The 15,899-nt window shown below is 38.9% G+C and overlaps 1 protein-coding gene across 5 annotated transcripts in view; it reads right to left on the reverse strand.

The window, feature by feature from the left end:
• The window catches only part of SUGCT (succinyl-CoA:glutarate-CoA transferase), a 552,725-nt gene that overhangs the window by 77,990 nt on the left and 458,836 nt on the right, over window positions 1–15,899 (reverse strand). For 3 of the 5 annotated variants that reach the window (XM_059728663.1, XM_059728662.1, XM_019483386.2), the window contains 2 exons: window positions 5,405–5,468; window positions 3,814–3,846 (listed from right to left, as the gene is read on the reverse strand). In XM_059728663.1, the coding sequence (XP_059584646.1) occupies window positions 3,814–3,846; window positions 5,405–5,468 (97 nt within the window). Of the gene's footprint in view, window positions 1–3,813; window positions 3,847–5,404; window positions 5,469–15,899 lie in introns of those variants that run through there. The other 2 variants (XM_014602492.3, XM_059728664.1) reach the window with 1 other exon arrangement.

Raw genomic sequence — 15,899 nt, forward strand, 5'->3', positions numbered from 1 at the left:
AAACATTCATTAAGGTACTTGGTGGTACTAGCATGTATGACAAATCATTTAAAACAATACTAAGAAAATGTATGTTATAGGGTTAATAAAGTCTGTTATCTATTATTCACAAGAAACGATCCTAAAATGAACATATCAATATCACATATTTGAAAAATAAAACCAGTTCCTTATTCTTCTGCATAACCTTCAAACTTATAACATACTCATTACCTTCCCCACCACCTCTTTTCTGGTTTTGCAATCAGTATCAATATGCTGTTTATAAATTTATTAAGATTTTTTTAAAGTATTTTGAGGCTAGCCAAGCGAGATGACATACATCATTTCTGCTGAGTTCCTGTAATGGTACCGAATTCCTAAAAATTGAAATCAACTCTGCGAATGTAAAAGACATAAACACTCAGCACTGATGACTAAAAAAGGCGAATGAGGTAACAGGAATGCTGGTGAAGCTGTTTGTCTCTAATGCTCCATAAATAGTGAAGTGAAATTAAAAAATTTCAATCAACTTCAGCTATGTGCACATGCACACACATGCACGCACACGTACACACACGTGTGATGAGAAACAGACAGGATCAGAAGTTCAAGTAATGATGTGTGCAGAGAATTGCTGGAATTTTTGCATGCTGTTGTTATTGTTTCTGTAGTGTGGGATCCCCTAGCTGCAGGAAACAATGTACTATAGTACATATTTCCTTAATTTCCTGCAAAATCCCTCAATGCAGGACAATGATTTTTGATGAATACATGCCACCATATATCTAGTCCTATGAATCTTCCCTCCTCCCTTACACTTCAATATTGAAAAATGCAATGTAAAGTTAACAGGAGTCTGTGGTTTCTGGCATTTGAGGGAACATACTAAAACTGAATAGCAGTTTTCACCCTCGTAATCAGCCTGAGTCTGCCTTGTTTGCCTGGACAAAATATGTTATATACATACACATACATATATATATATATATATATATATATATATACACATACATGTGTTTGTGTGTGTGTGTGTGTGTGTACACACACACATGCACACATTTTGACATTTTTATAACTACTTCCTTCTGAAGATATCAAAGAGTTTTTTAGATGTTAAGAGATTAAGAATTTTGGAACCCCTGCTGAATCTTCATTTTTTTTAAAGACAGGAAAACATGTATTTTGAAGACAGGTTAAATGACTGGTCTGATGTTACAAAACAAATCAGCATAACTAAAAGGAAGAAATCCAGATTTCTTTATTCCCAGATTCCCAACCAGAAATCTATTCTTCTTTGAGGACCACAACATAACAGTTACAAAGAAACAGCTCTGATGTAATTTCTACCAAACCATGACAAGAATCTAATGAACCAGACAATTAAAAAACCCCGATTGTTAAAAAATATTTTTCTGCTTACACAATTAAATACAATTTAAGAAAACCAATGAAAAAAGGATGGTTCTTTACATTGACTAGTTAATGTGGATGATCTGAACACAGAGCCAGGAGTTTATGCCAAAATGAAACACTATACCACAGTTCTTAACTGAGTTCAGATTAATTCTTCAAGCATGTGAGGATGATCTCAAGAGATTAAAAGAATGTTATGCCACAATGCAAAATCTGTTCCTCACCTGACTGATGAACCACTTGCTCTTTATAGAGAAAGTGGTACAGAATCTCAAGAGTCTGAGATCAATTGCTTTTCCTGGGACCTTATCTGGTAGCACTTGGCAGAACTGCCTACTTCTGCATCCAACCAGCTAAAGACTGCACACATTTTTAATATACATAAACCTAGGCAAGGTGATACATATCCCGGTTACCTCAAGGCTAGACGACTGCAATGTGTATTTACTGGTGATTTTCCTTGCTGATTTTTATATGTCTGCAGCTGGTGCAGTATGGGCATGATATCTACGTTTCGACGGAACAGATTTTTGTTTCAAATTTCGTTTCGATTCAAAACCGCTGTTCTATTTTGTTTCATCAAAACAGTTTCGCAGTTTCAACATTTCGCCCATAGGCTACAATGGGGAATCTCAAAACAGCCTATAACTTTGTCATTTTTAGCCTGATTTGGATGAAACATGCAGGAATGATAGCCCTTTGTGAGGGCATGAATCCTGCTATGTTTCAAGGTGATAGGTGCAAGGATTTCAGGGAAACTGTACCTCAAAGTCTTGAAAGCAAAAAACTCATGTCACATGTATGTGTTAAGCCACAGTGGGATCAAAACTGCAGGGATGGTGGCCCCTGCTAAGGCCATGAAGCCTGCCAGCTTTCAAGGAGACAGGTGCAGGGGCTTCTGCGTTCTGGGGCCCTGCATCTCTGGCTGCTGACAGGCAAAACTCGTGACATGGGTGCTTGTGGGACTCTGTCTGTCATGGGGCACAGGGGGGTGAAAACTGCAGGCCTGCTAGGCCCTGCTGAGGCCACGAAGCTTGCGAGCTGTCAAGGAGATAGGTGCAGGGGGAGTCTGGGTTCTGGGGCCCTGCACCTCTAGCTGCTGACAGGCAAAACTTGTGACATGGGTGGGTGACACTGTGTGTTAAGGTACGCCCTCACTCGAGTGACACCAAGGCAGAAAGCAGGGCAGTTCAAACAATGCTGCCTTTACGCAGTTTTTCCATCCCTCCCCCAGAGCACTGGGATTGGAAGAGACCTCAGAAAAGGATGACAGTCACTAGCCAGCTACACAGTCAATAATGAAAGCACTCCTTCCCTCCGCCTCCCCTTCCCTTCCCCACTCTTCCTCCTCCCTCTCTTTACTTTAGTTTCTGTTTCCCTGCAGGCAAGCCCAGCTTGAGCTTTGAAACTTGAAATGTTTCGAAAATTTTGAAATGTTTCAACTTGCCTTGTTTTGTTTCAAGGCTGTTTCGAAGCTCTCTGTTTCATTTTGATTTCTCTGTTTTGAGCTCAAAACAAGTCAAAACAGCATCGAAATGAAACTGCTGGTGAAATTTTGCACAGCCCTAATAGCAAGTTGGGAAGGAGCAGTGTTATAGTTATGAATGCAGATTTAGGGCCAGGAATATTATCTGATGATGCTTCCTTGCTTTGTCTTGGGCCCATAACTTCCCCAATGGTATTATGAATACAAGTTTTTGCAAAACTGAGACTCATGATCTAGCATTTACAGAGGAATCCCTCATGAAATTCCTAGTAAAAAGTTGTCACCTAATGGAGGTAGCCCCTTTGAATGGTTGAATATAACTACATTGGAAACCACTAAATACTTTGAAATGGATATTGAGAAAGGGTTAACCTACAAGTGAATTGTCTTTGTAAACCAAAATATATGTGTAACACTTGCCCTAGGAAAACATAGGATACTCCCAAAATCTACATTCAATAGTAATCAAGCTCTAGGTTCACTTTTTTAAGTTATAGGTAGAACCATATAATGTCATTCTATTCATTCAGGCTCCTTCCTCTACTCTATGCCAGGAAAGGTAGGAATTTTGCTTTTCCTGCTCAACTGTCCAATAATCATTATAGCCATCTGCTTCAATACAACAAGCCCTTCATAGAAGCCCATCTAAATGGCTAACCATCAGAGAATAAGATGATTTATTTTCGTTTCAATGCACTGTCACAGGTTTTGAGTTTTAATAAAGTAAAAAATAGCCAAGGATTTGGAAAGCACTGTAGTTTGCCTATGTGAAAACTTACTCTCCTGCCAGTGTTTTCTATCTCTGCTGACAGACTGTTAGAACATTCCTTTCATCTCCCTCCTCTTCTTGCAGTTTAACCTAGCCCCTCAAGGAGTATTTTATTTCTCAAAGATAGATTATGTATTGCATGCAAAATGAAAACTTTACATACTTTTTCCTGTTGCCATCTGCAAAGCTTTTCTACCTGGTTAAAAAAAAAGTGAAACCAAAACCTTTGTTTGCCTTTCCATTTTGAATAGACAAAATAGATTTCCTTTTTTCCTGAAAACTCAATTATCAAGGGGTACATTATCAAAAAAGTCCACTTCAATTGTGGAGGCATATTAGTGTATTTTCAATTAAATTCCTCAACCTGAAAAGGCCTAAAAGTAAAATAGAACATAGGATAAAGACCAAAAATGAGGCATATACAAAAGCATCCATGCAGGAAAGATTAAATGATATGGACTTCATTCCTCTCTAATCACTCTTTCTGTAACCCAGTGTGACTCCAGGATGTGCAACCTAAGAGAAATTGTATAGGTCAAATTCTTCCTGCAGCTACGTGTGTACAACTCAGTTGAAATTGATGAGAACTGTATGCTGTATTAGAAGATGGTATTTTCACATTAGACATTAGAGAGACAATATTACAAAATGTTACTGAAATGCTGCTCTGCGTGGAGGAAGAAAAGTCAAATTCTCTGACAGAAAAAACACAGAGAAACCACCTCACAGTTAGACAAATATTAGAAAAGGCACAGGGGTCAGAAATGGACCTGAGTGTGAAGATTCCAGTTGAGATTTTCACAAGTACTCCATGATGGCCTATCATTAGAGTGACCATGCCACCTGATTTGGCTGGGGCAGACACAGAATTCACAGGCCGTCTCAGTGTCACAGCTGGTTGGTGAGATGGAGACAAAAGTCCTGGATTGGTATCACTTTGCCCACACTGCCCAGCCCAGCTTCTCCTGAGCAGCGGCTGGAGTCCAGGGCGGGGGGCGGGGGGAGCTGGGCTGGAAACCACTCCTCCTGCCTGGGGTGAGGATCAGCTCGAGGAGGGGCAGGGATCAGTGTCCCGGATTTCCTTAAAAATAATATCTATCTATCATGGTTCCTATTGGACTTAGTAAGATTTCTAACTTTGCCTTCTCTGGTAGCACAGGTAGGGCACTTCTGTTCAGTCAGTCTCAATCACAAAAAACAAGCGAGAAATGGCAACTTCAAATCTTTGTCCTTCTTCTGAAATCCTTTCAGAACAAGACATCTTTATTGTCAGCCCTGCTATCTAATTTCTATGATCCTAAAAACACAGTGTCTTGGAATATGCTCCAATGTGAGATTCCCCTTCCTCCCGCCCCTCCTTCTTCTATTAAAAAGGCCCTAAAGGACAGTTTGTATAACTCTCAAAGCAGATCTAAATCAAAAGCAGATTTCTATGTCCTATCAGATAGCTTAATACAAATATTTCTAGCTGTGAGCATTTGCAAATATTATGAAATCCATGAGTCCATGTTCATGTTTTAGGAGAACTGACCTGTGAAAACAGTGGGATGGTCCAACACACATTTCAACCCACTTCTACCCCGTCACATTATTGGAGCATAAATGAGCATTGGTATCACCTGTCACTCAAACTTCTGTTCCTTTAATTGAAATAGCAGGATATATCACTCTTAAGCCTAGTTCTGGAAGTATTTAGTACTTCGTGAAACTTTTTTTTAAGTTCCATTTAAAAAAGAAAAAATAAATCTTCCAACCTGGAACAGCGATTCTCCCTGCTGTTGGGTGGTCCATTTCCATGATAAGTCCATTGTGCAGCACCTAGAAAAAATAAGAAAAACCCACTTACCAGGATAATAAATACAGTAAATTCTTACACTGAAGAAGTAAACAGGGAGCAGAGGTACAGTCACTGTCAGGTAGCACAAAAAATACACTCACACATTAACATTTTCACTTTGCTTCAGGTCAACATTGCCAGCATTGCCAAAATAGGATATCCTACTATTAAACACCTTGTCCATTTTTATAAATGTAAATAAGCACCTAAAAGTGAGCAAAAATATTTGATTTTATGAATACAGCTTAATTTGAAGCCATTGACATGTATATTTTTTCCTCAGTTTTAGCCCTAAATTGAGTTGTAATATTACTAAAAGGTTTTTGTTTAGACAGCCTTATAAGCTCTGTGGAAATGGATGCATAGATATTAGGTCGCTGACAGATGTGGAAACCCCTCCCCACCCCCCAAAAAACCAAAAAACAGCACTTTACTGGAAGAATAATATTGCATCAGTTTGAATCAGCTCCCCAGCATCTATATAACTTATATGCTTCAGCAGGACTTTTTGGTGCTTTTATCTAATAGCTGATCCAAACAGGTATTAGATAAAAGTGCCAAAAATTCCTGCTTCAGCACATGAGCTATACAGATGCTGGGCGAGCTGGGTCAAACTGACATGATTTCTCTTCTGGACATGCGCTGCCCCTGGCGCAGGAGTGCACCAAGATGAAAGTAAAGCACTGTTTTGTTTTGTTTTTTCTGCACCCATAAGCACTCCACAGTCTCAGATTCAGATGAACTGGGCTAGATTAGGCCCAGGAAAGTAAATGCCACCATCTCCTTGCTCCTGCTCAGAGGGAGACAGCCATCAGGGACAAACCATCAGGAGACAGAACAAAGGCCTTTGCTCAATTTCTAAACTTTGATTCCTTATCTTTCCTGGCTTCTGTTCAGGAACTTCAAGCAGCCTGGACTTAAATTATTTTCCTTTGATTACACTTACCTATCTGTGCTTCCCAGCAGGTATCTGCCTTAAGCTTTCCCACAGTTCACTGCTGTCTGTCTTTTTTCACTTCTTTTTTCCTTCTCACCTTCCCTCCCTGTCTTTCTCATGGTATTTCTATGCCATTCACACCTCTCTACTGTTTCTGCAAGCTCTTTTCTCTGCTGTGATGCCTACAAAAGCCCAGCTTTGCTGATTGTGGAGAGATGAATAAAAGGCTGTGCTTCCTTCACCTTTTTTCCTTTCTTATCCTTATTCTTCTCTTTCCATCTCTCTTATCCCAATTGGAAAAGAAAGACCTTGCTACTTTTGCACCTAGTGCAATTCACATAAATCTGCACCAATTCTTCATTTGTTGGCACCTTGTACCCACAGCCCCAGACTTCTGTTTGATGTCATTTAAGTTTTATGCCCTTACAGCAAGATTTGAATAGTACCCAATGCAATGGGGTTATAAGCTTTTGGGTGTCATCATCATATAAATATATATTACTAATAATAATTGGAAAGGAGTTGATAAAACGCTGCCTTCATCTTCCCAACTTGCTGCACAGCAGGGCTAAATTGAAGCAAGGGAAGGGGGGGATAATTTGTTACTAGTGCAAACAATGGATTAGACATGTAAAGCCATATGTCCAAAGATTTACTGACACTCCACCACCCAGACAATCTTCCGTGTCATTGTGGATGAAACTGCCCATGCAACATGTCTTCTTGGTGCACACTACATTCAAACCCATGAGAAAGAGGGCAGGGGGAGGGGAAAATATTTGGAGATTAAAGGCAAAACAGCAATTAAAAGATATGTATTACACTACACTTTCAACTACTATTGCCACTGGATGGTTTTCACACAGCCTTGATTTTTTTTTCATATTTAAATACATTAATCTCAAATAATGCATATAAGTATTAGAGATCCTAAGAAACAGCATCAAACTGTTAAACCTTTACCCTGTAAAATCCTATTAAAGACTTATGTGTAACTTGCACTCTCTTGTTTTTTCCACTATTATTCACTTGGTCTTGAATTTGCAACGGATCACCCTCTGTAACACTCTGCAGTCATCCTACCAGAAGATACATGTGAGAAGGAAATAAAAGTTGTTTGAGGAATTGATTGCTTAGTAGTATATCAATAGTTCAAGTGCTTTTTAGGGAGGTTCACCAGATTTGGGAAGGCATTACATTTGCACATGCAGTTTTTTCCCCCCAAAGTATACAAATACAAAGTATACAATACAAGATGAGGTTTTTTCCACCAGTCAGCATGAGGGGAAAAGCCCCTCAACTTACATTCACATACAAGGAAACCTCATTAAATACACTGTCTATCATTAAATTGCTGCCAAAGTAGCATGTGCTTAGTAACCAACCATGAAGTTGATTAAATGCAGCCAACACTGATCATGACTATAAAACACAGGGCCCATATTTGGCAAACATACCGGTGGGAATTTTTTATTTATTTATCTATTGGTGTGGCCCAGGTGTTCCCTCTGCAGGGAACTGGCACCAGGCCTGAAAGTACTGCTATCCCAGGCAGGCACAACAAGAGCCAGAACCAGCCCTGGCACCCTCTCTTGGGTACCAAGAGTACTACATTTGATATGCCAATAGGCACCTACCACAAGGACAGGTTAGTGCAGCCCATCTGCATACATATCTGGTAGTGCCCGTTGCACACAGTCCCCCTTCAGTACAGACTGTTTTTCAAGTTATAATAAGCTGCAACACTGAACACTTTCTTTTCACTCCCACAGCTGAGTTGCACCTGCGTTTCCCATTTCCAATGATTCCTGTTTCTTCAACAACCTTAAACATCAGGCAAACATCACCAAACAGGGTCCCAAATAGTTTACCCAGAATCCCTTTATGGCCCCCTCTTTCAGCCTGTTGCATAAGATTAGTGTGGCTCCGCCCTTCATTAAGTATTGCTGGACCACCTTGTCCTGCGCCTCATCTGTATATACATTTTTGGTGCATCCCAGGACTCATGACAAGAAGACCAAGTTCCAGTCATGTGGAGATAATTAGCACATGACTCCTTTATGGAAGGGTATCTATCTAGAGTACACACATATACTGAGCAGTGCTGAGCTGTGGGGTCACCATGGCTTGAAATGCTGTTGACCCTGCTGGGGCCCAGCCCAATGAACTATATGGTAAATCTTCTGGCTTTGAACTAATATCATGCATAGTTTGTACTCTATATTAGGAGGTGTAAAAATGCTGCTTAAAAGTATGTTTATACAGTACCTGTACTAAAACTTGCAGCAGTTTCAAAAAAGGTAAAATGCATAAGTTCTGAATGAAAGAAGTCTATGGGTTTATTTGTATGTTTATTTCAAGGTCAGTGTTTTCAAACCTGGCTCTCACTTCTATGTGCTCAGGGAGAGCAAGGTCAGACAGTAAGGAGGGAGGAAAGGAGCTTCAGGAGGGGAGAAGCTGGGAGGGCAGAGTGTGAGGGGGCTACCTGACCTCCCAGATTTTCCCTTCTCTGGCAGTAGGAAGGGGACAAATTCAAGGCAAACCTCCAATAAATAGATTCTATGCCTGGAAAATTATAACAGATGTATACATTTTCCATATATAGAATCTAGTTATTGAGAGGCCGTCTTATATTCAGCATCATGTTATATTCAAGTAAATATGAAAGCATCTTTCTTTTTTTTGTCCTACTGTACTTAGCTGGGCTATCTAATAAACCTTGCAATCTCAGCCCACTTCTCCTTAGCCTTAATTAATACTTTTTCCCACAATGAAGGTCAATTTTGTAAATTCTTTAAAGTTTAGTTCCAACAAAGTACTTATATGCATGTTTAACCTGAAACATATGGGATGCTTATGTGCTTAAAGATAAGAATATCCTTAAATGTTTTTTTGGATCAGAGCCTAAAATAAGTGTCTAAAAAGTGCACTTGCCTAGGGGAGTTGTAAAACTAAGAACTAATTGGAGATAGAAGATTTTCATGATGTGGCTTTATGGATTCCAGTTTCTTTGTTTAATGCAGAGAACTGCTTGAAGAACTTTACTAATTCCTATTTTTGGAGAAAGATCCTATTCTTGCACTAAATGAACAATAAAAGCATTTTTCCTTATATTTAAGCTAAAGATTATTAACCTAACTTGTTTTCTTTTTTACAGAAGCTTTGCTTGAGATGCAATCATGGCTTCCCCCGATTTTGGTGTACGTATGATGTTGATTTTCCCACTCAGACTGCTTTTCCCTAATGTACTATATCTCTAGTATTTTTATGTTTGTTTTCCAGGGTAATTAATCTTCACACCAATATATTTAGTTCTATTCTCCCCTTCTCTTTTTCAGACAGACTGAGTGATTATAAATTAGCCCCGTAAGAAATGGATCTGGCCAACGCCTGTACATTTTTGCACACAACAGCAGTATGGTTTCAAAGAAATGTGTAATTTCCTGTTTCATTCGATCCTATTATTGGGATTCCCAAAATAGAAAATTACTGGAACTTCATTTTTATTCCACTGTATACATCCTATACAAGGGAGATCATACGGACACACCGTATCATCAAGGAAAACCACTTTCTTTCATCCAATCCTAATGAAGAGACAATATTTACCTTCATTATCTATCAAGCAAAAGATAAATTCAGAGAAGGAACTAAGGGGGAAGCAGGGGAAAGACCTGGTTCTCCACTGTCTTTCACCTTGTACTCATTTATATTGTAAAATAAGAATAGAGTGGATTCAAAGGCCTACCATTCTGGTTTGGTAGTCTTACACTTTGTATTCTTTTTCATTCCATTGTAATGAAGTAGTGAATCAGGCTCAAAATATACAATGTGGTGGTGTCTCCCACCACTGAACATCTACTGAGTTAATATCACTTTACACAGATATATGGATACAGATATTTTGGACTTTCTTCCTTATGACTTTGCCCCTTTTATCAAAATGTTCTGATCTATCCTTACTACAATAGAGACCAGGTGAGATTTCAGCTGATATTATTTTGAATCAAGCTAGTAAAGGTAAGAGTGTCCTCCAGTGAGGCCCACTGAGGCAATGGACACAAGGCTCCATTGTTTCTTTAACTCTGGCATGAGGAAGTAGGTGATATTGTCAGCTGGTCACCTCTGACACCCAGGTTCCTCCTGGTACCCATTGGAGGGGAGGCTGGTGTCAGGACAGCAATGGAAGTGGAAACAATGAATGGAAACCGCCACCCCTGTCATCTGGGATCAAGTCCAGGTCCTTCCAGTCTGTAGCTAGTCACCCTATTGACTGAGCTACACAGCTTCCAAGTCAAGCTAGTATCAGGTGGAATTCTGCAAAGATTGACACTTAGATCAACGTCAGGGATAAAATCAGATTCTACTGGGATCTGCTGGCCTTCAACAACAGACCTTTTATGCAATCTCATTTTTAAATGTTTTAATCAACAGAGAGTCATCTTAGAAACTGAAGAGGCAGCCTTTCTTATCAGCTGAAGAGAAGAATGCCAGGTTTCTCCATATTTTACCTGGTGTCCTTATTTGCAGCATTTGTCTTATCAAAAGGGAACCTTGCATCATTCATACTTTTTCTATTTAAAATTCATTACCCTTCTCTTTTCTTGCAATGTAATTTTTTAAGGTCACTTACACTGGTACATATGTTTAGGCCTTTCCCATTGATTAGAAGAAAAAAAAAGGAGACCTCTTTTACTTACCAGCTAAAGCAACAATGCATGATAACTGTTCAAAGACTCTGCACACCCATGCTGACTTCAGTGAAAGCCAGGGTTGCTCAGCATCACAGAATCACACAACTATCAACTCAGACCCCTCATTTTCTGTTCTCTGGATCAGGCATTTTATGAATGACATGTTTTTTCTCCACCTGACATTTGTGTTTGTTCTCTGTTGATTTACAGTCTTTAACACTGTAGGATCCACTGCTGTACTCTGAGATTTTCCATATTCTCTGAGACAGTACGTGCACACACGCACATGCAAATGACGTTAGGTTTTTACCACATTAACATCAGTGGAACAGGAACTTCTAACTTAGTAGAAAACAATAACAGCAATCACCACAATTTACAGTATTATGTAGATCCCGGATTATTTTGTAACTTCAAAAAAAATTACAATGGCTACAGTTAGCCACATTACTTTCTCTTTTACTTTGGTGAGTGAAAAAAAAAATATTGATAACCTTTACTTCAACAGTAGTTTTATCTGAAAACAAGTGTGCATAAAAACTTTTAAGACTTCCAATGTTCTTTTTGCATAAGGAAAACAGAGAAGCACTCAATATATTTCATCACATATATTGTCAACTGTTTCATCATTTTCGGTCAGCTTGTCATGAAAACAACTACAAGGGATGTTTATATCAGCTGTTGGGAACATAAGAGAATGTAACTTGGGAATAAATGCAAAAGGTTAATTCCACTATTTCCTGGACACTCTTAAAAACTAACAACAATAAGATATAGAGTTGAAATCCCATGTGACCATAGCTTATGTTTGCATAATGAATTTTAAACTTTAACTTCAGTTATTTCTTGTAATCACACCTTGTTCAAAACAATCAATGTAGTCAAATTACATTTCAGTGTTAAGGTGTCTGTTAATATCATTGACTTTAAATACAGTCTTTATTTTTCAGTTGTATTTTGAGGCTACACTCTATGTTCCAAAAATTTAAAAAATGAATTGTTTTATGACAGAAAGAGAGAGAATATAAGGAAGTATAATTAATATTAAACAGTATACACCTGCAATAACATAATATTAAAATTAACTTATATAAAAGAGTCATGAAATTCAAAATTAAGGTTCCCTTAGGAACTTTATCTCTACCCTCTTGTGAGGAAGGACTCTTTCATTACAAGATCATAGTACATATACAATAATGAAGCGTGCCACATAAACTTTCATAGGTCATCTCTGGGGAGAAAATAAAACATTTACTATGTTACAGTATTTGACTTTATATTTATTGAGATAGACAGACAGAGCTTCAGTGCTCATTGAGTTTCCTATAGCAAGCATAGGAAATCCTGAAAATACCACAATATATAAAACTACCAACACACTGTAAATATCTCTAGATCAATTTGAAGAACTTTGACTCATTGCATCTCTCAAGGTTCATAAGAATATTTGAGGCCTGAAGTTAATTCTTCAGGAATAAAAAAAATAAATAAATTGCAACTAAATTCCAAGTCCGAATACTGAGAATTGTAAGAAATAAACAGATAGACTAAGGTTTGTTAGAGGCTAAAAAAAGTCTGACATCCTTTATCCTTTAAAAATTTGCTTGACTCATCAAAACGAGAAAAATACCCGAGTTTGATTATCAAAGGCGTCAAATACTAGACATAATTATTTGGTGCCTTACACATTTTGTGATTGTATACATTGATACAAAGACAAATGTCAAATGCCATCAAAAATAAATGACAGTGTTTCTGTTCATACTACAAGAGTTTAAATCACGGGTAGCCAACCTGAAGCACAGGTGCCACAAGTGGCACAGGCAGCCTCTATGTGGGGCACACGGCAGATCAGGGAGGGAACAAAAAGTAGATTAGACAGGAGCACCAGGAAGGAAGTGGAAGGCAGAGCAGCAGATTGGGCAAGGAAAGGGGACCAGAATGGCACTCAGGGAGGATGTGGGACTAAATTGTGGCATGCCTGAGAAAATGATTGCCCCTCCCCACCTTGTTTAAATGAGTCCCCTAAGGGCAGAGAATGGAGAATCAGGCACACTATACATGTTCATTTTCACGCAGATAAGGAGCTCTTTGCCTGCCCTATAGCTACTTGGCAAAAAACTGTAACATAAAGTATCTGATATCTTGACTTTGGTCCTTTTCAGTTATAATGTAATTAGGAATCTGATTGCCTAAACTGGAGCGAGGCTTCTCTTTGGTTTGTTAATCACCAAATAGGTCCCAAATTCATTCTAGCTGCTCGTTACGGCAGCCAACTTCCAAATGCTAACTGAGAGAGGCAAAGGAAATGGAAAGACTATGCAAAATACATTGCGAGAAAGGAAATCTCAGGTTTATTTAATTTTTAAATTGCTTATTGAACATGCATTCGAAATACACATACATTCTGATACCGCTCCTTAATATTGTTCTCACAAGTTAAAGAGAAGGGATTTTCAGTGCCACAAAGGAAATGATGTAACAACATACTCCATATCTTTGTTGCCACAAGATAATGAGCTATTGGTAACTGTAATTCCTTGCTTTAAGGAAGGAATAATACGAGGGGGTGGTGGGAAGGTTCTGTATCTGCTAAACAGAAAACCATAACCACAGCCACCCAGAAAACAAGCAACAATGTTTAGTTCAATCAGAATTCTCATGCTATTAAGTTATACACACAGAAAAATACCTCTCCCAAGTCAAAATAATCTAATATATTTGAAATTGAGAGTGTCTTGAAATCCTTTCTATCTCATTGTACACTGCCCTTGTCCTTGTACTAGCCAAATGGACAAATAAGAACACAATATTTGGTATACCTGATCCTATCAATTCTTTTTGCCTACGTAGCACTGCCCATCTTTTCAAATCTCAGTTTATATGGAAATTCCTTTATACATCTAATAACTTTAGACATCTGTATCTAAATCTGAAGCCCGAGATTATTTTATATGCAGAACAGTAGCAAATTTTAACAAACAGCTACATAATTTTGATAGCCACTGAGTCGCTTCCTTAAATTCTTGACTTTTCTTTGAACAGAATCTGGACTTTGTACCTTGGTGCTCTTTAATTTATCAACTTGTTCCAGCATTTCTTATTTTGACATATCAATTTTGATAGTCTCCTATTTTTGCCAACTTTCAGAATGGTTCCAGGTTCTCTCTCCTGCAAACATTCTCTTGGATACAAAGTAGTTAAAAAAAGTATTACATTTCTCTGTGTAACGTCCTTATTCTCCTTAATTGCTTCCTGGGAGACCAGTGGATCTAATTTCTCATAGGTGTCCTGCTTCTGCTATACATTTTATTTTCTTGGAGGGGAAATGATTATTTTATATGAAGGCAAGGATCGCTGATTAATTGCCCTTCAAAACTCCTAAAATGCATCCCCCCCTCCACCACTCCCAATTCCATCATATTTTTGACATGCCCTATCTTACAATTTTTTCTACTCGCTCCTCCAGAACTGGATTTTCATTTTCTGAAGGATGTTTGTTTGGGAAAAGAAAAAAAGAAAATCTCTATAAACCATGCCATGTAATTATATTTGATTATTTCTTACCTTCCTTCTTTCTTTCTTGTTTGGTGTCTGAATGCCTTTGTTTTATTATACATTACTTAAACTAGCTGTCTGCTAGTCTGCTAGTTTAAGTCTGACAATTTTAATTTTCTTCTTATTGAAATTTGCATCTTTATCTTTTTTAAATTCTCCTTTTTCAAGTTTCTTATCATACTGCTACTTGTTGGTATGAGCATGATGCTGACAGCATTGAATTTAACTGGACTGTAGTCACTGGCCTCTAGTTGCTAATAGTGCATATAGGCGGTTGCAACTACAGTGGCTCAACATATATTGTGTTTTATACCAGTTCTTGCATCTGTTACTTAGGATTAAGTAAAGAATAGGCACTCAGCTTGTATGCTCTAAGACAGTGGTTCTCAACCTTTTTCCTACCAGGACCCATTTGCAAAAATCAATGGCCTGTCCCCTGTCCTGCTCAGGTCAAAGCGCACTGACTGTGGCAGCCCCGGCTCATTTGGGCAGCAGAGGAGCAAGTCCAGCCCCAGCTCAGGCTGGAGGGAGAAGGAGGAGAGGACTGTGGCACCTCCCCTGCCCTGGGCTGGGGCTGCCACACCACAACAGGTAGCCTGGTCATGGCCTCTCCCATCCCCCAAGCAGCATGTCCTGGCTGCCCCGTGCCCACAAGCATGGGCGCCAGTGCCAGTGCCACCAGCCTGGCCATTCAGCTCTCTCCCCCACTGCCCCTCTGTCCTGCGACAGCTCGCAACCCTTTGAAATATTCTTGCGACCCACAAGTTGAGAAACGCTGCTCTAGAACTAAGTGCTCAAAAGAAGCAATCATTCAATGTGATGAAAAATTGCTTCCCTTATACCTTGTCCCACTGTGACATTTGACCAGCTGAAAGTAGTTGAAGTCACCCGTTATTGCTGCCTTATTATTAGGCTTAGTTGATTCTTTGATTCCCCCTCTACGTTTTGGACTTAATATCCGTTTCCTGATCAGAAGACCCAGTAGTATAGCCCTGGTGCTAGTCCCCTGGCTCTATGACCTAATCTGTCCTTCCTGTTCAATTTATAGCCAGGTATTACACTATCCCATTGATTTTTGTCATTCCAAAATTCTTCAGTAATGGCTAGCATGTCAAGGTCCTCTTTCTTTGCCAAGAATTCCAGGTCACCTATTTTTTTTCCTTTGCACTTCTCACACTGGTATATAGACATGTATAGGATGTATATGTGGGGAGGGAAAAGGA

The sequence above is a fragment of the Alligator mississippiensis genome, chromosome 5 (genome assembly GCF_030867095.1).
Source record: "Alligator mississippiensis isolate rAllMis1 chromosome 5, rAllMis1, whole genome shotgun sequence".
Classification (NCBI taxonomy): domain Eukaryota; kingdom Metazoa; phylum Chordata; order Crocodylia; family Alligatoridae; genus Alligator; species Alligator mississippiensis.